Here is a 22,454-nt window from a genome sequence, read left to right as displayed (position 1 = left end):
AGATACAAAGCATTCACATTCATTCATTTCAAACGCTTGAGCAGTGCATGACTGATGGACTGTGCACCCTTACTGGTTAGCTGGAGGAAGCCCAGCCCTGACTGTTCTCACCAGCCATGGAAAAGATGATCATGAGAGTCAGGGACTCTTTGGGGCAGGTGATTACAGGCATACAGAAATTAGATGAAGCCTGATGTAATGGTCCATGGGAATGACCTCAGGAGGAAGAGCCACAGCCTAGACAACCTTCATGCAAAAGGTATCTCAGCCCAGAGAAGGAAAAAGGGCGTGGGAAGCATCTCAGAAGGGACCCTCCCTAGTTTCCTGAAAAGTTTTCTGGAAAGTAAAAGGAAAGGAGGGTAGAAATGCTTTCAGACTTGCAAGATTGATGTCAGCCCTTCAAGGTAGTCCAGACAAAAAACACAGACCATGAGTACTAAACCTACCTTTATTGTAAGGTTATGTAACAGAATCTGGCAAGTCTGAAAGCATTTCTCCCCTCCTTTCCTTTTATTTTCCAGAAAACTAGGGAGGGTCCCTTCTGAGACTCTTCCGACGCCCCTTTTCTTTCTCTGGGCTGAGAAACCTTTTGCATGACAGCTGTCTAGGCTGTGGCTCTTCCTCCCGTCTCCTGAGGTCATTCCCACAGACAGATTATTAAACACATATTGAAGGAGGAAGAGGCAAGCATGCCAAAGGCGTCTCAGGGTCTCAAAGGTAAAGATAAAATCTCCTTCAAGTCTCCTCAGTGACTGGATTAATACATCTCTGCAATTTGCTTGGTAGTAACACGGAAGCATTTGGCCATTGCCTTCTTCCAGGGTGTTTTTCGACTTCCAGCTCTGCTTAACTTTCCAAGGTCAGTCAAGGGGACAATCCTGTTATTGAAAATCAAGATTCTTTTGAGTTGGGCTCAGCACCTCGTGACCACATGAACACGTCCATACCTTTATGGGCATGATCTGCCTTTCCTTCTCCTGGAATGTTTTCCAACTTCCCAGCATAGCCTATAATGCTAGGATTTCCTGCTGGCCTCCCATCCAAATAGTAACCAAGTCTGTGCCTGCTTAGCATCTGAGGATAGCCAGGGCTGGCTAGGTGCTGCTATCTAGAACCAAAACTTCTGAAGGCCAATTCACTCTCCCCTTGGCACTCCAGGGGCTGTAGACAAACTTTAGGGCATTAAATCCTCTTAAAGTTATTCTCTCCAGCACATCTCCCTTTTGGCAGATCTTCACTGGAAAAAAGAAAGTTGCCACACACCCTACCATAAATAGACAAAGATTCTTCTTCTCCCCACCCCCCAAAAAACTTTGGAGGATTCAGTCCCTTTTGAAAGGTGCAGACAAAGATATCATAGAGCTAAAAGGCATTATTTTGCAATGAAACTCTAGCTGGGAGGGGGAGTTTTGAAGACAAAGGAGGAGGAATGGAGTTTGGGATGGTGGTTTCTGGAAGATGACCCCACAGCACCCCCTGGAGCCTCAGATGCCCATGTGTGTTCCGAGAGTCGGGTGATTCTAAAATGGGTAGTAAACATCTGTATTTTTGGAGAAGGGGTCAGTTTTGTTTTGGGGCACAGATGACATGAAGAGAAATTTGTAGGTTTTTTTCATGCCCAGAGTGATGCCTCGTAAGTTTGCAAGCACCCTGTAATGCTTAAGGATCTGGATATGGAGTATTTTCCCAGCGCAAGTAAGAAATTAGAAGGTTGCACCTCTTTGATCCCACAAGGGTGGAATAGTGTTTCTGTTTCTTACAACCATGCTGCACGGTTTAGGGAAGAGATTTTGTAACCCAACACACATCTCTTTGTGCTGGGTAGAGAAATCCACCCAATTATTTTCAACTCATTCTCATTCCATCTGATGACAGAGAATTGGCCTTCTTGCTTTTTTCAAGGAGGAGAGAATTTCCATGGCTGTGGGGTTCTTGCACGGGTTTAGTTTTGGGGTGGCCAAGGGCCTCCCCTCTTTCCTTACACAAATATCTTTTCAGGAGTTTGCAGCCTCTCTGGCTTCCCAGACTCCCTGTAAACCCCCCAAAATTCCTCACAGCTAAGAGAAATACCGTAATAATAATAATAATAATAATAATAATAATAATAATAATAATATTAAAATTAAATTTATATGCTGGCTGACTCCCAGTGACTCTGGGCGGTTTCAAGGGGAAGAACATCTTTCCCTTGAAAAGTTACTGGAGGTTTTCTCCTTCTTCAGAGAATTTGGGGAAATTTTCCACCCAGTTTCTCTGCTCACAGACTGGAGAATTCAGAAAGGCCATTTGTGCCCAGCTGGGTTGGTAAGAGCGACTTTCTGTGAGAACAAGGTGAAAAGTGTTAGAAGCGAGGAAAAAATGCCCCCAAATTTTGTCTTCCACCTCAGTCCAACTCCACACTCTTCTATGAGGGCAAGGACTCTTTCTGTTCTCAGAGGACCACCATTGGGTTCACTCCTCTTTTCTCTTAGGAGTAAAACTGTGGAGTAACTTTGGGCCATACGCTGGATGAAATCAAATAGAGCAGCTAGAGATCAGGTAAAATTGCTTTGGGAGGAGGTAGATTGGGATTATAACCAAAGGTGGGCAATTACAAATCCTTCAGTAGGAATCCCTGATGCTTTTCTTGAAGCTGGAAGTAGAGGACAGTCCCCAGGTGTGGTCAAAAAAGTCAAGATGGCACCCACAACCATGGTGATGCATGTAAAAAATGGGTGGTAAAAAAGTCCCAAGAAGGCAGCCTCAAATTTGGGATTCAAGCACTTCTCCATTTATATGCATTGCCCCCAGTCGCAGCTGCCATCTTGACTTATTTAACCACCCCTGCAGGCCCCTTTGGGAGTCCCACTGCTTGATTAGGGGTGTGTAAATCTTTGCAGCATCTTGACCCAGTTGGAAGAAAGGTGGTACAAAAAGAGCTTTGAAAGTCCCATAGCAAGTGCTGCTGCCTGATTGAAACGAGAGGTGGATTCCTCTCCCAGATCGAGTGATGGGTGAGTCGATGTCCTGCCAGTCTCCTGTCATCAGGAATGGATACAGAGGGAGCCCAACCTGCCAAGTTGAGTGGTGAAGTCGGAGTATTGCATTTAATAAGAATCCGTGTCATCCCATGCAGATGGAAGCCGCAGGCTTTCTTTTTTTTTTTTGCATAGTAATTTTATTAAACGTTACAGTTAAAAAGATAAGAACTAATACGAACTAAATAAAAAATAAAAAAATAGAAAATGCAGAAAAGAAAAAAATAGAAAAAATAATATCGTAAAGAAAAAGAAAAGAAGTATATAAAGAAATGACTTCCCCCTTCATTACAACAAGGATAAATAATTTCAGTAACTTATCACCTTCTCCTAAAATACAAATGATCTCTTCTTCCCATATCCCATCTCTTATCTATAAATAAATCTTTAAAGCCTTGGCATTCAGTCCTGGTCAGCAAAAGTCCATTAAGGGTTACCAGAGATAACAACACATCTATTTTAATTTAAACACAGTCTGTCTATAATGGCAGACACTCTTAAAATTAACTTCTGGGTCCATTGTTCCCTCTAGTGACCCAACTTTCAAAGTCTCATCCTGTTATTTTTTTTTCAAAACAATAGCATTTTCCTACTGGAAGGATTCTTACCATTAATTTCAAAATCTTATTTCAAATCCATCTGGACCCTTAGTAACTTTCCAAAATCAACATTCTAATCACCCTTTTGTTTATTTAAAAAAAAATTTTTTTTGAGTCCTTAAACCTGTATTTAAAATTTCTTTCATGAAGGATTGAAGGAGACTCACTCAGTGTTGTAAAAAAAACTTGTCATTCCTAATAGCTGAAAAGCAATTAATAAGCAATTTCCAAAAGTGATTAGAATGAGGTATATGAACCCCATATCTGTAAAGGCGCCAACTGCAGTTTGGGCGAAGATGGTGTTCCCTCATCCCCCAGATCTCCAACTCTGCTGGAAACTGCTGTTTTGCGGTCTCCTCACAAGGAGCAGCTGTCTGGAGCATTTGTGGGTGATCCCAAGTCCTCTCCTTGTCTGGAGAGGAATTACCAAGAGTTGGTCTACTCAACAGCTCTTCATTCCACCACAGTTGTCAGCTACGCTCTCAGCAGAGATGTCTTCAGTTTGCCATTTCTTCCCCGGAAGTCCAGGAATCTGCAGACTTTCATAGGGGAGAATCGCAAGGGATATTCTGGCATAAATCAGAAAGTTTTATTCTCTCCCTTCCTCTCAACCCAAAAATGAGATGGTGAAATAATTGAAATTAAATCTTTGGGTTGCCACAGGAAGATAAGTTTGAAAAGTTGGGCATTTAGAGGAAAGAAACATGGAAGGATATATTAAATTATAATTTCTGGTACAGTCTAAAACATGGGAGATTAATAAGTAAAATGAGAGTCTGGCTAGATAAGACATTCCCAGATTGTGTTCCTGGAGAGTATTTAAGGCATACTTCAAAAACTAAACCTTTTGGATGCCTGCAGCACTCAAGGCCCCTGACTGTGAAGATATCTTCCCCCGTGCCCTGCTTGCAAATATGAAATTAAAAGAACCAAATCAAGCAAAAGAGAGAGAGAGACAGAGAAAATTATTTCCTCTTGAATAATGCCATTTTTTAAAGGGGGTCAGAGGCAGGGCATGCAAATATTTGGACAGCACAAAGGGGTATATTGTGGGCAATAAATGCACATTATTATGTTTGCAGTTGGGACATGTTGACTGGATTTGCACAAAATCCTCAATTCAGTCTCTGAATTCACCCATTTTCTGGATTCTCATAATCCACTGAACCATAAAGTAACCAGATGGTTTTTGTAAAATGCAGTGCTGCAGCAAAACTAACCAGGATTAAAACCAGCCAAACTGTGCAAGATATGTAAATAATGAAATTTATCAATCTTTCACTGATCTAGTTTAACATATTGGGCAAAATCCACTGTACTATCTTACATGAAGTGACATTCAATATTTTATCATACATTCAACACTTCATAAAGCAAGTTGTCTTAGCATAGTTAAAATTTTGTGATAATAGAGGGAATTCGGTCTTCCCAAGAAGGATGATTCAGCCTGGAACAACTGCCAGGGGCAGGAGCTAAAATAGTTGAAAGTTCCAGGTAAATTTTCCCATGAGGAACATCACCAAGCTGAGAACCCATCGAAATGCCCTTTCTCACAGAGCTAGCTATCCATAAATGGTTTCTCTAGATACTATTGTAGGCATAGAATGGAGGCATTCCATCAAATCCCAGATCACATTCCTGCATTCATCAGAAGGTTGGACTTGATGGCCCCTTCTTTCTTCCAAATCTAAAAAAACTGTCTAAAGCTTCATTAATGCAAACCAGTATTTCAGCTTGTGTCTAAAAAGAGTTTGGAAACCCTTAAAAGTGAGAAAAGCCGACCAGTCACAATTGTTATTACTGAATTTTGTATCCACAGAAGTTTCCCAAATCATCTTCAAAGACAGCTCCCCTACAACCCATTTCACTGCCCCCCAATCCTTTTAGGCCAGTAGACACGCTAGAAGTGGGACATAAGTGCCACCAGATGATCTGTATCTTGTCCTAAACCCAGGTCATGACCAAGTGAGTTGGGAGAGATTTTAATTGGCTCTGAATCACCTAGATCCACACTGCTCTAGATCCGTGTGGATCCCTTGTGCAAAATTTTAACTTTCCATGAACAGCTCAAGCAAGGAAACGGCTGGCCAGTTCCCAGTCTGTCTTCCACATGCAACACAAGATGCAATGACTTTAAACCAGCCTTTACCTGGATAGAAAACCTGACAAGAGAACACATCCGTGCAGATCGCAAGAACATCCGTCCCCAGCTCTCAAATCTATTTAGTGCTGACCTGAGTAACTACAAGGTGACAGCTGGAAAGAATTAACTCAGCCATACTCAGCTTCTAGAAGAGCCTCGAGCAAGATGCTACCATTTTAAGGAAGTAAATGAATTTACTTCCACTCCTTAATCAACTCTTAAATCAGCAAGTCCTTTTTTTTTCAGATTTGCATGGAAGTCTGAAAAAAATTGGGCTACTTTAATGAATAGCAAGCAGGTGTTGCATTTGTGCAAAGTCTGAAGCCTGACCTCCTTATCATTTCCAAACCATGTCCAACCCTAAAACAGGTTTGGAGTGATTGATCTATGTTACTGTGGGAATTGTACTGGTTGCCATAGGGCCTCCAGGTGTTGGTTTAGGCTTCGGATCTGGGTATCTGGGAGGCCACCTGCTTTGAGTAGAACCCGCCTATCCAATGTAATTGAGAAGAGAAGGCTCGCTCTGGACCCTGACCCTAGGGAGTGGCATCTCCAAGGATCCTTCTGGAACAGCTGGCCACCAGAGCTAAAGCTGGCCCCATCCCTGCTAGTGGTCTTGGAAGGTTCTCCTCAATGTTCTGGAGGGCTTTGGAGGATGTGAGAATGGGTGCAATGTTGGAATGTCCTCTTGAGCAAGTGGTGCCATGATGGCAGGTATTGTTTAGTTCCTTATTGTTGATATGTCTCTATTTTTAACCCAGTTTACTGTATTAGGGATTGATTGATTTTTCTGGGTGGCTAACATAGGATTTAAAAACACAGAACAAAGAAATGAACAGGAAAACAAAGAACAAACCCAACAGAATAACAATTGAAGCCAAATCACGCCATACTCACATTCCCAATGTCCAGGGGAAAATCCAGGTTTTTAACACCTTAAGGAAAGCCCACAATATCTACCTGCCAATGTAACCATCACAGGCGTTGTCCTCTATGGCTGCCAGTTGGTTTTCCTGCTGGTTGCTGCTCTGCTTGTCTTCAAGCCATATCCATCAAAGGACATCAACACCATGGTGTTCCCACCACCGTTTTGATTCTCTAGCCTCTCAAAAAAAATTGCAAACGTGACCTACCATCATCTGCCCTCCCACTGACCTCAAAACATGGAAAATAATGTAAGGTCAAGAGAAGGAAGGCAGGATGAGTTGAGAGTTGTTGCTTGTTCAGAAGCTCTGCAGAAAACTGGGTTAGTTTTGCTGTGCTTTTGTATATATCTCTACAGAGCCAGCAGTGAAACAACTCAGCCTCCATTTTCTGCAGATGTGAAAAGGGAAAAGTCTGGAGCTGGTCATTAACCTACACAAAGGCCCTCTACATACGGGTCCAAGTGGAAGGAAATCAAGTGTTTTTAGCCTTTGTGTTCTTCACCACCTCTCCTGAGCCTCTTTCCTTGTTTACTTCTCACTTCACTGTACACCATGAGAGGGATCAACTGCTTGCTTGCTTCCTTCCTTCATGCTGTTTCATCCTGTGCATATCACTTATCTCAGTGCATATTATTTCTGGCAGAGGTTGGCTTAAAACTAGCTATACCATTTGAGCAATGGATACTCCAAACCACACTTCTTTTTAACCAGCTTAGTTTTCACTCTGCCTGATGCAGCAGCTAACAAAGAGAAGGAGAGCCAGGTCTTTACATTCTTCCAGTGCTTTGCTTCTCCCATCTACTGTATCTTTGCTTACGTTGGCTTTCTGGCTTCACAGTGCTGTGATACCATCACACTCACAGTTCTTGATTTATTAGTACACAAGTGCAAGTTATAAAACAAGTCATTCTGCCCTCAATTTTGCAGTCACAGCCCGGCTCATAAATACTACCTGACTGCAGACCCCACCTCTGGATCCATCTACCTATCTGACACCAGCAGCCGCCGCATCTTCAAAGTCAAGTCAACTACAGTGATCAAGGACGTTGTGAAGAACTCTGAAGTGGTAGCCGGGACAGGAGACCAGTGCCTTCCGTTTGATGACACCCACTGCGGAGATGGGGGGAAAGCAACTGAAGCCACGCTTACAAGCCCCAGAGGTAAGAGGGATGATCTTAAGAGGAGGAATGGAGTACTAGTCAGTTGCAACCTGGATATGAGCCAGCAGCGCCATGTGGCTGCAAAAAAGCCGAATACCATTTTGATTGATTGACTGACTATGTGTGATCAAGTCATTGCCAACTGTTAGCAGCCGCATAGATAGATGGATAGATAAAATGCCATTTTAGACTGCATCAACACAAGTAGAGTATATAATTTCCAAATTGTGGGAAGGAATCATTTGCATTTTACTCTGTTTGGTTAGACCTCAGCTTTAAGTACTGCATCCCCTTCTGTAAGTTTTAGAGGACTTGGCACGGGTTCAGAGAGTAGGAGGGAGAATGATCTGAGGACCAGAAACTAGATCCTGCAAAGCGTTTTTTTAGCCAAGAGAAGAGAAGAGTGAAAGGGGATTCATTCATTTATTCATTCAATTTGTATGGCCTCCCATCTCACCTAAGCAACTCTGGGCAGCTTACCACATGATAGCCCACTTCAAATACCTAAAAGAAGATCAGGTAGGAGAAGATGAAGTTGTGTTCTCTCTTATTCCAGAGTGCAGGCTAGGATAATAGATTCAAGGGAGATGCCAAGGGAAACTTTCTGTTCAGAAAAACTGAGCAGTAGAACCACTTCTGGGAAAGATGACGTGTTCAAGCACAGGCTGATCATCATCTAACAAGGATACTTTAATAGGGACTCCTGCACTGAAACAGGAGTTTGAAACTTGGGGTTGGGCCAGATGACCTCAGTGGCCCCTTCCAACCTGAGGCCTCTCTGCTCCATGGTTGGGAAAAAGGAGTCCACGTAGGAGGTTCAAATGGTTGATAGAAACAGAGGCAGTGGACCTTTTAACTACTGCAGCTTGTCTTGAAATTCCTTCTTCTAATGCAACTGCTTAGTGTGAAAGAGGCCTGAAGCCCATCTCAGGAGTAAACATGCTTAAATTGGGAAAGAAAAACACACTTAACAGAGGAGGCAGATCAGCTGGCAATAAAATAAAGTAAAAGATATGTCAGAGCCTGTTTTGGCAGCTGGTGGCTTCCACCTAGGTTGCAGCTTAATGTTCTCTAGATGTTTGACTTCAACTCCCATGATTCCTAGACAGAATAGACCTGTGTGTGGAAGTCTTTCACTTTACTCTCATGTCAAATACTCCAGGTCTGCTTTTGACAATGGAAGGAATGAGACCATTGAAAATGTTCCTTCTTTTGTAAATGGTTCTGTATCCCACTCAGATTGGGATTGTGGCACCAGCAGAGAATTTAAATTACCCACAGGGTCATCCTGGTCCAGCCTGCCTCCCATCCTACCCCCCTGGACCTGAGTTGTTTAAAGTTGCTGAAAAGCTAAAGTCATGAGATTTGATGTAACGTCCATAATTTAGCTAAGTTCATTGATAATAACCATAATATTAAAACCACATGAGAACTTCACGAACAACAACCAGCCTGCCTTCATGAGATTTAAATCCATTATTCAATTTCACTGAAGGGCAGTGAGTCTGTGAATTATGTTTAAGATCCTTGGGCTATGTTACAATTTATTTCTAAAATGTTCATGATAAAAGTTTTTATTCACCTATAACACCTAACACAGAGATGTTGAGAACATCTAGGAACTGAACTGGAGATTTTCCAATCATCTTAGCAATCAGAAGTTAAGATTCCAGATAACCAGCTCAAGTGACACAGAGGTTGTGTGTGTGGAAGTGTGTTGCACACTTCCATTGTCTATCCATTTCATCCTATGGCCTGCAAAAGTCTCTAATGAATTTCCACACTCCTGGTAAATTAGACCTATCCTTGTCCAATTATTTCCTGCTTTACTTTTCCTCCCCTACCATCAATAAAAAAAAAAAGAGGGGGGATGAATTAAATCTGCAGTTGGTGAGAGTTAATGCCACAACACTTGCCTGTCATGAATAGTTTTGTTTTTTCCAAGAAAATACTATGGCTATGGAATTATCCTGAAGGCCTTAATGGAGACTGCGATGCATGAAGAGAGTAGGGAGGAAACAGGAACCCACGGCAAGATAAATTTCAGATGTAAAAGAAAAAATCACTTATGTTGAAAACCCAGTGCTAAATTTGTGAGCATTACTGCATTACTGACAGGTTGCTAATTAAATCTAAGATAAGACAGTCAAGATTCCGTTTACTCCAGTGTGCACACTTTCTGGAGACTGGGGGTGTGCGGGCGAAGATCTTGAGCAGCTTCCAAAAGTATTAGTTCAGCTTCTTTAGAATTAGATGTCAACCATCCATGAAGACAGAGGACTCGTGGGTGGGTAGGTGTATGTGTGTATATATGGGCATGCGTGCACGCACACACAAATGCATATACTCATATAGGTAGATCAACAGAGAGGTCCAATTTTAGAGTGAAAATATCTCAGACCCATCCCTATCCCCAAGCCTGAACTGCTGTCTGGTACTGGAGTTAAAATGAGAAAAAAAGCATGGTCTTAGCTTGTTAGGGTGGAAGCTGGTACAACAAAGGTTTTTTCTGCACACAACTGCCTTGCACCCCAGTTCTTCTAAAATGTTTTATCCCCAACGTCAGAGTTCAGGGCCATGAAGCAGCCCTGGAACTCTTTGGCTGTCTTCTCCTTCCTCTTGGTCCCCCTTCTTCATTTGCCCCCCAAAAAGCGAGTGGGGAACAACACAACAGGCATTTTAATAACCAGGCATTGCTTCACTAAGTTCTTACAGAGTTTGTTTCCTCTTCACAGGTATCACAGTGGACAAATTTGGATTTATTTATTTTGTGGATGGTACTATGATCCGACGCGTTGACCAAAATGGAATCATTTCAACGGTCCTTGGTTCCAATGACCTGACATCCACTAGGCCTCTGAGCTGTGATTCAGTCATGGATATCTCTCAGGTAGGTATATGTGTCTTATGTGTGATTTTTTTCTGTAACTGTATCACCTTTTTCCTCTTCTGTGTTCCTTCTCATGGTGGAAATATCTCTATCAGTGAATTATATTTTCTTCTGTTCAGTAGCTCTCCCTATAACCTGTACTACCAACTTTATCTGGATAAGTCTTTCCACTCTATAGTTTTTGCTCTGATCCCTGGCATTATCTAATTGCTGATCCCTGTCATTATCTTTCAAGATTGGGGTTCAATGACTGGATACCTGTTCCTGTTCCATGGGCTTCTCCTGGTCACATCTGAGCCAAAATTACTTTTTAAATACACAGTACCTTTGACAGAAAAGCTCTAGTCACATCCTCACTCTGCAAGCTGCTTACCCCTTTGAGCAGAATAAAATTTAGCAAAACTTCTGTTGTTGCTTTCTATCCCTCCTCCTCCTAGAATCATAGAGTTGGGGGGAGGTGTACTTTCAGACTTGCAAGATTGATGTCAGCTTTCCCAGGTGGACCAGACAGGAAACGTGACCAGATGAGCTAATTCTACTTTATTATAAGGCTACATTAACAGAATCTTGCCAAGCCTGAAAGTACAAATCTTCCACCGTCTCTTACAATTTGAGAAGTTAGGGAGGGTCCCTTCTGAGTCTCTTCCTTTCCCCATTATGCAGCTGTGGGCTATGCCTCCTCTTATCTGACCATCCCCTAGGCAGCATCTCTTTGCCCCATTTCTCAAGGTCTTTCTCACATACCTCCTAAGTTTTGGAGCTGTTTCCCATTATTTGGAACATAGACTTAACTGTTCTTCAAACATAGGAGACCTGATGTAAATATATTTGCTGTAATCACTAAGTATTCATTGGAGATGGGAAATCTTTTTGGCCCAAGATGCAGCATACAGTGCTAAGTCGAGGGTTTGAAATGATTTCCCGCTCTTTCACTAGGAGGAAGGGAAAAGTTATAGAGGTTTCCTTTCCTTCCTCCTGTTGATAAAATCTAAGAATACTTGCATTCTATTAATGTTTAATACTAATGTTTAGTACTGAGATGGCATTGGTTGCTCTTGTGGATGACCTCTGGAAGTCTGAGGATGGGGATATCGCATCCACCCTGACCCGCCTGGATCTCGTGCTGGCTTTTGATACTGTCAGTGATGCTGTCCTTCTGAACCAACTTCAGGGGTTGGAAGGGGGGGGCACTATTTTGCATTGGGTTCTCCTCCTTCCTCCATGGTCAGTTAGTGTTGGGTGTATGAGAAATCTAGCCCTAGGCCTCTGTTATAGGGTGTACCTACATGAAGCTGCTGGGTCAGGTCATTCAACAGCCCAGATATGCAGTATGCAGATGATACTCAGTTAAATATCTCCACCCCTGGCCAGTCAGCCGATGCTATTCAGGTACTTACCCAGCGCCTGGAGGCTGTAAGGGTCTGGATGAGGAAAACCAGCTGCAACTCAACTCGAGCAAGATAGAATGGTTCTGGGGTTTTGTTGCCCCCAGGGTGGGAGGGGGTCAAGAGACTTGTCATCTTTGACTCTGGATGGTGTAGCACTCCCCCAGATAGAGGTAATGCAGAAATTGAGGGTCATCCTGGACTCGTGGTTCCTGCAAGAGGAGCATGTGGCAGCCATGGCCAGGGGGCCTTTGCAGGAATCCATCTTGTCTACCCATTACGCCCATTCTTGGACCAGGAGGCTTTGCTCACAGTCACTCACATCTTGGTCGCTTCCTGATTAATGCAGGATAAATGCACTTATAATGGTATGTGGGACTTTGGGAGAGGAAGAGCCACAGACTAGGCAGCGGTCAGATAAGAGACAGCTGAGCCTGCAGAAGGAAGGGAGGTGTGGCAAACATCCCAGAAGGGACCCTCCCTAGTTTCTTGGGCTGTAAAGGCAAGGGGGGAGAGATGTGCTTTCAAGATTCTATTAATGTAACCTTACAGTAAAGGTAGAGCTAGTACTTCTGGGTGTGCTTCTTGTCAGGACTACCTCGCAAGGCTGACAGCTCTCTCCATGGGGCTGCTCAGCTGGAAGCTACCACTGGTTTAGATTGCATGCATTTCTGGGCACCCCATGGTTTGCCCATGTTGCACTGTTGCATGGTGCTGGTTATCACCTTTCAAACCCTGCAGGGCATGGGGCCAGGTTATTTGAAGGACCACCTCTCTCTGTAAAGGTATCTGTCCATCCCACCAGATTAGATAGGATTGATGTGCTCCAGGTCCCTTCCCTTAAATGTTGTCCTCTGGCAGGATCTACAAGGTGTGCTTTCTCCCTAGTGGCCCCTGCCCTATGGAACAGACACCCCCTGAGATCCAGAGGGCCCCTACCCTTTTAATCTTCTGGCTGGATCTCCCCCCAAGCATTGGACTCGAGGGGAAGCTGTTCCCAGCAAATGTGTAGCTGGAATGGTGTGCTTATGGCAGTGTTTCTCAACCTTAGCAACTTTAAGATGAGTGGACTTCAACTCCCAGAATTCCCCAGCCAGCATGGCTGGCTGGGGAGTTCTGGGAGTTGAAGTCCACTCATCTTAAAGTGGCCAAGTTTGGACAACACTGGCTTATGGTGCCCCAGGGCAAAGCTTGATGTTTTGTCCTACTGTTTCATTTTTTACATTTTTAATTGCAGATAGCATGAGCCACCCAGCATTATCGTATAGAAAATGGGTAATCATATAAGTCCAATCAATCAATTAATGTATCTATTCCCTTTAGTTTGCTCCTCAGTTAATAAGCGTTATGGAGTTTTATATGGATTTTTCTCAGATGAAATAAACCTCAACTGTTCCAAACCTGAACAGCTCAATCAAAATTCTGTCATTGAGCTTCCTCCCTCAGAAGTTAAAATGACTGATAATATTCTGTAACAACTCAGCCGGTAGATAAGAGTGACGTCCAGTTTACAAATTATAATACGGCACGCATGTAAATAGCAGGATTTATTGTAAGTATACATTACAACACGTCCCAGTTCGAAATGTCTTCAGTTTCATTTGCTTATACAGTTGATTGGCTCACGATGAATACTTTTCCATTGTATAGAAGACTCAATGGATTTGGGGGGACGAGTTCAATTTAATATCTCGCAAGCAGTACCTGAAGTCTTCCTTGCCCAAATTATCAACAGCAGGGAGATGGCGAATTTTGAATGGCATCAGATTGCAAATGGGTTGTGAGTGACTGCTGTCATGCTGTGTTTTTGAATTCCCACTGTTTGTTTGTTTTTTTTAATGTATTTTAAAACTGAATTTCTAGCCTAAGGCAGGCAGGCAGGCAGGCCTGATGTTGCCTAAAGTCTAGGGATCGAGGACAAGGCGCTGTCCGTTGTGATACCGGTCTGAAGCCGTAACTTCTAAATCCAAGATGGTCATATGCCAGAAATGCTTATTTGAATAGTTCTAGGAAAGATTCTTTGTTCTGCTAAAACCAGCTATTGGCTAATACCCTTGAATGCCGTTACTGAGGTACAGTAGAACCCAACGGGGTTCTTCCTTTTATAACCACCCATCTAATTTTCACTTGTCCACCTGGCCCCTATTCTTTTAGTTCTTTCTCCCTCTAATTTGAAAAGATTGCTTGGCTACCCCACTGCCTGCCATTTACGAGCAGGATGAAAATGACAGGACTACAGAGGCCACCTGCTTGGGGGACGTGAAGCAAACAATTGTTAATTCTGCATCAGCACACTCTGGTTTCCATTCTGCAAACAAAGGTTTGACGCAGGCTTCGATCCAGGATTTTTATTTCGTTTTGGGGTCACTCTGGATTTTTCAAAGATAGGCTTACAGAGTACAATCAAGGTACAGTTCATATGTTAATATCCTGGTCCTTCAGGAGAGCGGCTTCCATGGGTTTGGTTGAAATGGCTGGGAGAACATGGGTCAGTAAAGCTCTGTTTGGACCTGGCAGCTTGCCTTGTTTTTCAGCATGGGCCCATCAGGCACTTCCACAGCAGGGAATCAAGACAAAGAGGACTTCCTTTCATCTCCCTCCCCATCTCTTTCCACAAATGATATTTAGAACTACTCTGTCATCTTCCTATTGTGCCTCATAACTAGTCACAAACATATCCTTCCCTAACTAGTGGTATATTCTCCTTCGCCAGATGTGTTCAAGCATCTGCCTGAGACACTTTCTTTTGGATTCTGGCAGTAAGCAGGAGTTTGGACTTTGGGACTTCATTGGCCGTTTCCAAGTCTTAAGACTCTAGGATTCTAATTTATCTAAGATTCTAGAATTCTAGTTTTTCTAATCGAGAGTTTCTCCAACCTGGGACCCAGCAGATGTGTTAGATCTTCATCCTCATGAAGAATTTGGGATATAATCCCAAAGATATTTGGAGGGTGCATACTTGGGGAAAGGCCATTGACACCCGTTTCCATATATGCAACAATCTCTTCCAGTTAAAAGAGTTTGTAATAGACACATATAAAGCACACAGAATGGAAGGATCCCAGTGCATTCTTCAGGGAAGAGGAAAAATGCCTAAGAACTCTGATTAGATGGAGCTCCAAAACAAATGTTAGCTGTCAAATTTGGTATCTCAAGCCTTGATTATATTAGTATACCTGGGAGCAAGAAGAATGGGGAACAGGGTTTACTTGAGGAAAATTGGTTTTAGGCCCAGTATAGGGCTGAGGGAACAGAAAGTTTGGGAATTACAGTGCAGTTATAAAAAGGTTTCTAAGAGAGGTATTGGAAAAAAAGAGATCTTGGATACTTTGAAAGCTTTTCTCTGCTGATGAGCAGTTTGGCAGAAAAAGAAAATGAGTCAGAGCTAAAGAGAAAGATAAATGTAAGCATGAACATTCACTTCAAGAGGATATAGGTGAAATGGGGAGGATCCAATTTGGAGACAGTATAACACAGTACTGTGGACCTGTATCAACTAACTTTTTCAGCTGGTCGTTTGTAGTTCTGTTTTGCAGATCTCACCAATTTTGGGGCAGTTTTCACCAAAATTGGTCTTGGCCTTCGAGATCTTGCCTTGACTTCAACAGTTCCACGTGGCTTCTATTTCTTAGCAATATTTCTCAGTGAAATTGATAGCTGGAAGCATTTTCAGATGTTTTTTCTATAAACTTATCTTCATTTTGAAATGCTTGGACAACTGCTTAGAGGAGCCCATTATTGTGGAAAGTATGCTGAACAACAATCACAGCCTCTTTGTATTTTTGAACTAGAAGGGTTCTGCAAGGAAGAGTGGGAAAAATTCCAGAAGCAAGAATAGAATGGCTCTTGTCTGGCTACAGGATACATTTAGAAGCCATTATTTCTTGCAAAGGAGTTATAAGTAGTCCTCGCTTACCGATGGTAATTGGGACTGGGAACTCTGTCACTAAGTGATGCAGTCATAAAGTGCAATGTCATGTGACCATGCCAACTTACAATGGCAGTTACAGCAGTCCCAGTTGCCATTGTTAGGTGATCCAGCATAGTTGCAGCATCTAGTGGTCACACGATCACCATTTGTGACCTCCTGCCAACTTCCCTATTGATTTTGCTTGTTGGAAGCCGACAGTGAAGGTTGTAAATGGGGATCATGTTAACTGGGGACACTGCAACGTCATAATTGTGAGCTGGTTACCAAGTGCCCAAATTCCAATCACATTACTGCAGGGACGTTGCAACGGCCACAACAACAAGGATCAGTCATAAGTTCTTGTTCAGTGCCATCATAACTTTGAACAGTCACTGAACAAATGGTCATTAAGCGAGGACTACCTGTATTACAAAATACTGAAGGTGTTCCAAACTTCTGCACCTGCCACATTTACTGTTTTCTTATTTTGGATCTTCTAACAACTACGCGGAAATTGTTAAGTTCAAGTTTGTAGAAAGATGTTGTGTTTGGCTTCATACCATGCAGTGGTTCTATTGGCTTTTGTTCACTTAAGGATTCACTGAAACTCATGGAGTGTACTTTTCCTAATGGTCTCTTTGGACCAATCTAGAGAGCAGCTGAAGAGCAGAAGTGGTCTAGTTCCAGACCACAAAATAATTAAAAAGGATTCAGAAGGGCCTAGCTTTGAGCCCTTTTTCCAATTGTTCCTTGATTGGTGGCTGACATGCTTTTGCTCTGAGAAATTTCTGTTCATTTCTATATTAGCAGCTCCACTTAACCCTTTAAGCAAGAGGTCCAGGGGGTTGGCCTTTTAGAGCAGGGGGAAGCTATGTCTCTATTGGGAGGAAAACAAAGAAACTTCTCTGTTGTCTACAAATCTCTTGACTCACTGGGACCATGAAGGCTTCCATGAAAGCAGCAGTTTGTGGCTTATCTCTTTAAGTTTATAATGCCTCCAGAGTTTCTCTGGAAAGATTGCAGGGAGGAACTTTCAAGCGGTGGGGCATTCACTTTCAATTGGCTAAAATGTAGAATTGCCCCAAATGGAATAATGGGGTTAATTAGCAATTGCTCTTCTTGGAAGACAGCAGTTGCAGAACTGGAAGCAAAGAAGCAAAGGCCAGAAACATGTTTTGATTGAATTTAAACCCCCAGCCACCCACCCAGGGATGATATCATGGGGGGAGCAGAAAAAGAAAGGGTTTTTTTTCCAAAAAGTATTTGACTTTCAAGTCAAAGGAAGTTGGAAACTATCCCAGAAGATGGCAGTTTTGTGTTGTTGTCAAGAAAACTACACAAATATCTCCATGAAGACCCAAAGCTGAGCTTGACTCAAAAGGAGACTTCATCTGTACCCAAACTTGGCTTTAGCTTAATTGGCTGGTTAAATGGGAAATCCTCATCTGATTCACTCATGACCAAGAATATGGATGAGGCTGATGTGCCAGATGTTCCTCTGTAGGTATGCTCATAATACCCAGATATATGCACCAACATGCACAGATTTAATTGAAGCTCAGGTTCCTTCTTTTCTAGAAAGAACATTTTAATTTTGTTTAGAAATAAGATGAACCATGTGAGATTCCTTATGCAGTACACAACTGGACACCTAGGATTCTGAAGGAACTAGGTTACTTCGTTTTTCTTAGATCTGTTCTTTATTTCCGTGGGGGTGTGTACAGCTGGAGTGAGCAAATTTTTATTGTTGCAGGATCTGCAGCAACGTGAGCAGATGAGGGATTTTTGCACTTCCTAAGGATTTCTGAGTCTGAGAAGTGAAAATCATGACTTGTTTTCCAGCTGATTCTGAGGGAATGGAAAGAGAAACCAGGCAGTGTGCAGGCACCCTTAGTTGTGTGTGCACACCAAATCAAATGCTTTTGCTCCTCTGTGCACAGGTCTTCGCAGTCGTTTCCAGTGTAGTGTCCCCTAGATGTTTTGGATTTCAAGTCATGGTTCCTCTCTATTCTGCTTTGGCTAGACGCCATCAAGAATATTGTGTCCAATTCTGGGCATTGCATTTTAAGAAGGACATTGACCAACTGGAGCAGGTCCAGAGCAGACCAAACAAAATGATCTGGCCTGGAAGGAAAATCTTAAAGGAACTGTTGGAGGCACTGGGGAATTGAAGACTGTGGGAAGACACAAACGTCTTCAAGAATCTGACAAAATAGGACAGAACCGTCTGAACTGAGTTGTCTCAGAAGACAGGAAGAGAAACATTGGGTTTAAACTACAGATAGTCCTTGGTTAACGACGGTAATTGGGACCAGAATTTCCATCGCTAAGCAATGTGGTTGTAAAGCATGATGTCACGTAGCCGCATTGCTTAGCGACGGCAATCCCAGCATTCCCCATTGCCATCGTTAAGTGAGGATCGCCGGTCATTAAGCGAGTCCCAGGTGGCTCACAAACAGGCTGGCATGATTAAGGTAAGGCCTGCAGTGGAGCCAGGGGTGGCTGGTGCTGGGCAGAGGAGGGTGCATGGCTGGCCCACGTGAGCGCAGCTGGACTGGGTGTGGCTGCTGCTGGGGGGAGGGTGCACGCGACTTGCCAGAGTGACTTGCAACATTCCCTGCCAGCTTCCCCATTGACTTTGCTTATGAGAAGCTGGCAGGGAAGGTTGTAAATGGTGATCACATGACCACGAGACACTGCAACTGTCGTAAGTGCAAGATGGTTGCAAAGCACCCAGATTGCAATCACATGACTCCAGGGGTGCTGGGACAGCCAGAACTTCAAGAACCAGTTGTAAGTACCACTCATTCAGCACCGTCATAACTTCAAACAGTCACTGAACGAGTGGTCATTAAATGAGGACTACCTGTCTATGGGAACAGATTTTGGTTAGACATCAGGAAAAAGTTGCTGACAGAAAGAGCTGCTCAACCATGGAAGGTAGTGAACTCTCCTTCGCTGGTGATATATAAAAACAGGCTGGATGGCCATCTATTTAGGATGCTATACCAATGGATTCCTGCACTGGGTAGGGATGTTGGTTAGATGATCCCCAGGATCCTCCCAGGGGTCCTATTTTGTGATTCTGTGAACAACTCAAATTCTGAGTCAGCAAGGCCAGGTACAAAGAGCCTCAGAGATGACCTTGGAGAAACTATGCAACGGTGGTTACAAAAGCATATACACCAACGTGCTTTAAGCCCAGGAAACAGAAAACATTAGGGTGAAACTCAGACTAGCTCTACCCTAACTCTCTGGGGTATAAGAAGGCGGGAAGAAGAAACACGCTCAGGCTTTCAAGATTTTGTTACCATACCTAGATCAGTAAAGTAGAGTTCCAGTCAAACCTTTGGAGTCAGTTTGACCCACTTCACAGGGCCAATATCTGGTTGACTAGGAATTGTGGAAACTGAAGTCCAACCCACCCACAGGACAACTGATTGCATTTTCATTTATTGGAAGACAATCAATTACCGGAAGAGCTCTTAAAACCTCCTGCCACTCTATCAGTTGTTACCCTTTCATCCTATAGAGCAGTGTTCCCCCTCTCAGGGGTCCCCAAAATTAAAATTATTTGCCAGATATTGAAGACCCCCCCCCCCAAAAATGCAAAAATGAGAGCTTGCTCTCTGTGTCCTAATTCTCTCTGATGGGATCAATCTTAGAGTTGAAAGGGGACCTTGCTGAATGCTGGAATCCAAATTCAGGCATTCCAGGCAGAGTGTTGTCCGGTCTCTGCTTGAACACATCCAATGAGAGGTTCCACTGCTGAACTGTTTGTCCTGTTGGGAAGATTTTTACATCCTAACATAAACTTGTAATTTCCACCCTTTATTCTGTGTTCTGCACTGAGTGCTGATAGAGAACAGGACATTTCTATGTGATGGAACATCTGGACATGACTACTTTAGAGCAGTGGTTCTTAAACTCTTGGACTCAATTACCCCTTTTCCCGTCTTGAATAATGTCCTTACCCCCACCAAAAAAACCCGATTCTTGTTTTACACAAGCGTCTTGGCAGCAGCAGTCCCTCGACTCAAAAAGAGGAATTACAAATGACTCCATTACCCTCAAGATATGCCCAAAGTACCCCCAGGTTAAGAACCACTGCTTTAGAGTGTTGGTGCCAGCAATAGAAAACTCCTCCATGCCAAAAGAATAAAACAAAGCAAAATAAAAATGTACATCAACAGAAAATACGTGGAGTGAGAGATGCCCTCCCTTGGTGATCTCTGCAAAGGGTCAGTTGGTTTTTGCCTTTGCTACAGAAATCTATTTACTACTTCCAGAAGAACCAAGCTCTAAAACAAAGGTTTCTGCTAAGAACGGACAGATGTAGCACGTTCTCTCAGCTTTCAGCAGCTTTTGATATGCAACTTTTAAAAATGCTTTTTGTCTTAGGGTTAGGGTTTTTTGTGATGGTCCAGTGCCAAGTAAAAGGAAATCATCATGAATAAGTATTCTTAGTAAAAACCTTCCCAAATGATGTGGGGGAGGCTTCATCAACTTCAAATTTAAGCGTCAGCTTAGTCCCGTGGCATTGAGTGATTGATTGATTGATTGATTGATTGAGTGTTGTCAAGTCAGTGTCAACTCTGAGCAACCACAGAGGTAGCCTTTCTCCAAGATGTGGTAATAAACTGTTTAAATCTGAGCTGCTTTATGTTCTGTAAGAACTCTCCTGGAGAGAACATTTTGTCTTGTCCAAATAATAAATTGACCTTGAACAAAAATTCCATAGTGGCGCCATGCATTATCTTCAAATCCCAGTAAAACCTCTCCTTTTTCTTCAGGGTTTCCTCCAGCAGCAAGTGACTGGATTTCAAGGGCTGTCAGCAAGACCTTGGAAACTTAACATAGATTTATTATATTATATACTATTCTGTTTTCATCTACTCCATGGGAGCAGTGCTTCCATTCACAGAAGTTTACAGGGATCAAGACAGCTTTGTCATCTCCTTTTAGACATTTCTCATCATTGGTGTATTTTTTTTTTCCATAATCATCACATAAAGTCCATTAGGGAGGAAAAGGTAGAACAAAAACAAACGATCCTTGATTGGTAGCCACAAGAACTCTCCCATCTAGAAACACTCAAGACATTATTGCTGAATAAATGTTAAAAAGGAATAATGGAAAACTAGTAAATGATCTCACCCTTTTCTTCTTCTGTTTTACAAGGTTCGTTTGGAATGGCCTACAGACCTAGCCGTCAACCCAATGGACAATTCTCTGTATGTTCTGGACAATAATGTTGTACTGCAGATCTCTGAAAATCACCAGGTGCGCATAGTGGCAGGTCGGCCAATGCACTGTCAAGTTCCAGGTATTGATCACTTCCTTCTGAGTAAGGTAGCTATTCATGCTACTTTGGAATCCGCCACAGCTGTGGCCGTCTCTCACAGTGGCGTCCTGTACATCTCTGAGACCGATGAGAAGAAGATCAATCGTATTAGACAAGTCACCACTAATGGAGAAATTTCACTGGTCGCAGGGGCACCAAGTGGCTGTGATTGTAAGAATGATGCCAACTGCGATTGCTTCTCCGGGGATGATGGGTATGCAAAGGATGCCAAGCTCAATGCCCCTTCATCCCTTGCGGTATGTGCAGATGGTGAATTGTACGTGGCTGATCTCGGGAACATCCGAATCCGCTTCATCCGGAAAAACAAGCCATTCCTTAATACACAGAATCTGTATGAATTATCCTCACCCATCGATCAGGAACTCTACTTGTTTGACACCAATGGCAAACATGTTTTCACACAGAGCCTTCCTACTGGAGATTACCTGTACAATTTTACCTACACGGGAGATGGTGACATCACCCTGATTACTGACAATAATGGAAACTTAGTCAACATCCGGAGGGATTCCACCGGGATGCCACTGTGGCTGGTGGTGCCAGATGGCCAGGTCTACTGGCTCACGATTGGCACCAACAGCGCCCTCAAGAGTGTGACAGCACAGGGCCAAGAGGTAGCTATGATGACTTATCATGGCAATTCTGGCCTCCTTGCTACCAAGAGCAATGAAAATGGGTGGACAACATTTTATGAGTGAGTATTTGTTGGGATAATCCTCTCGAACTTAGAGTGCCCTTTCTCCCCACTCATGCATTGGCCAAGAGACCATCTAGTGTGGTATCTGGTTTCTCACAGCAGTCAGTAAGAAGCCCATAGATAGAGCTGAGAGAAGAGGCCTCCTCCATTGTGGACTTCTGCCCCATGAATTAAAAAATCAGTGGTGGGCTTTGTTGTCTGAACCTGAAGCTTCTATTTGACTGTCAGGGAAATGATAGAATACCATGTCCCATGATAGCCTTGTCTCCTCTTTCTTAAAGGCATTTAGTTTTGTAGCTATCATCACTTATACGGAACTGTATTCCATGAAAGTATTCAGAAAAGCAGTTAACTGCTTAGAA

General features: G+C 43.0%; 1 protein-coding gene across 1 annotated transcript in view; it reads left to right on the top strand.

Moving 5' to 3' along the window:
* Positions 1-22,454, top strand: part of TENM4 (teneurin transmembrane protein 4) — a 200,853-nt gene that overhangs the window by 156,393 nt on the left and 22,006 nt on the right. The window contains exons 19-21 of the mRNA XM_088140888.1: positions 7,613-7,845; positions 10,581-10,735; positions 21,212-22,089. Coding sequence (XP_087997014.1) covers positions 7,613-7,845; positions 10,581-10,735; positions 21,212-22,089 — 1,266 coding nt within the window. The remainder of the gene's footprint in view (positions 1-7,612; positions 7,846-10,580; positions 10,736-21,211; positions 22,090-22,454) is intronic.

Source organism: Python bivittatus, unplaced genomic scaffold, assembly GCF_059951505.1.
Source record: "Python bivittatus isolate LINGU-HERP-01145 unplaced genomic scaffold, Pbiv_v1 ctg000340_np1212, whole genome shotgun sequence".
Lineage (NCBI taxonomy): Eukaryota > Metazoa > Chordata > Lepidosauria > Squamata > Pythonidae > Python > Python bivittatus.
Note: the sequence above shows the minus strand (reverse complement) of the source record. Positions and strands in the feature narration are given on the sequence as shown.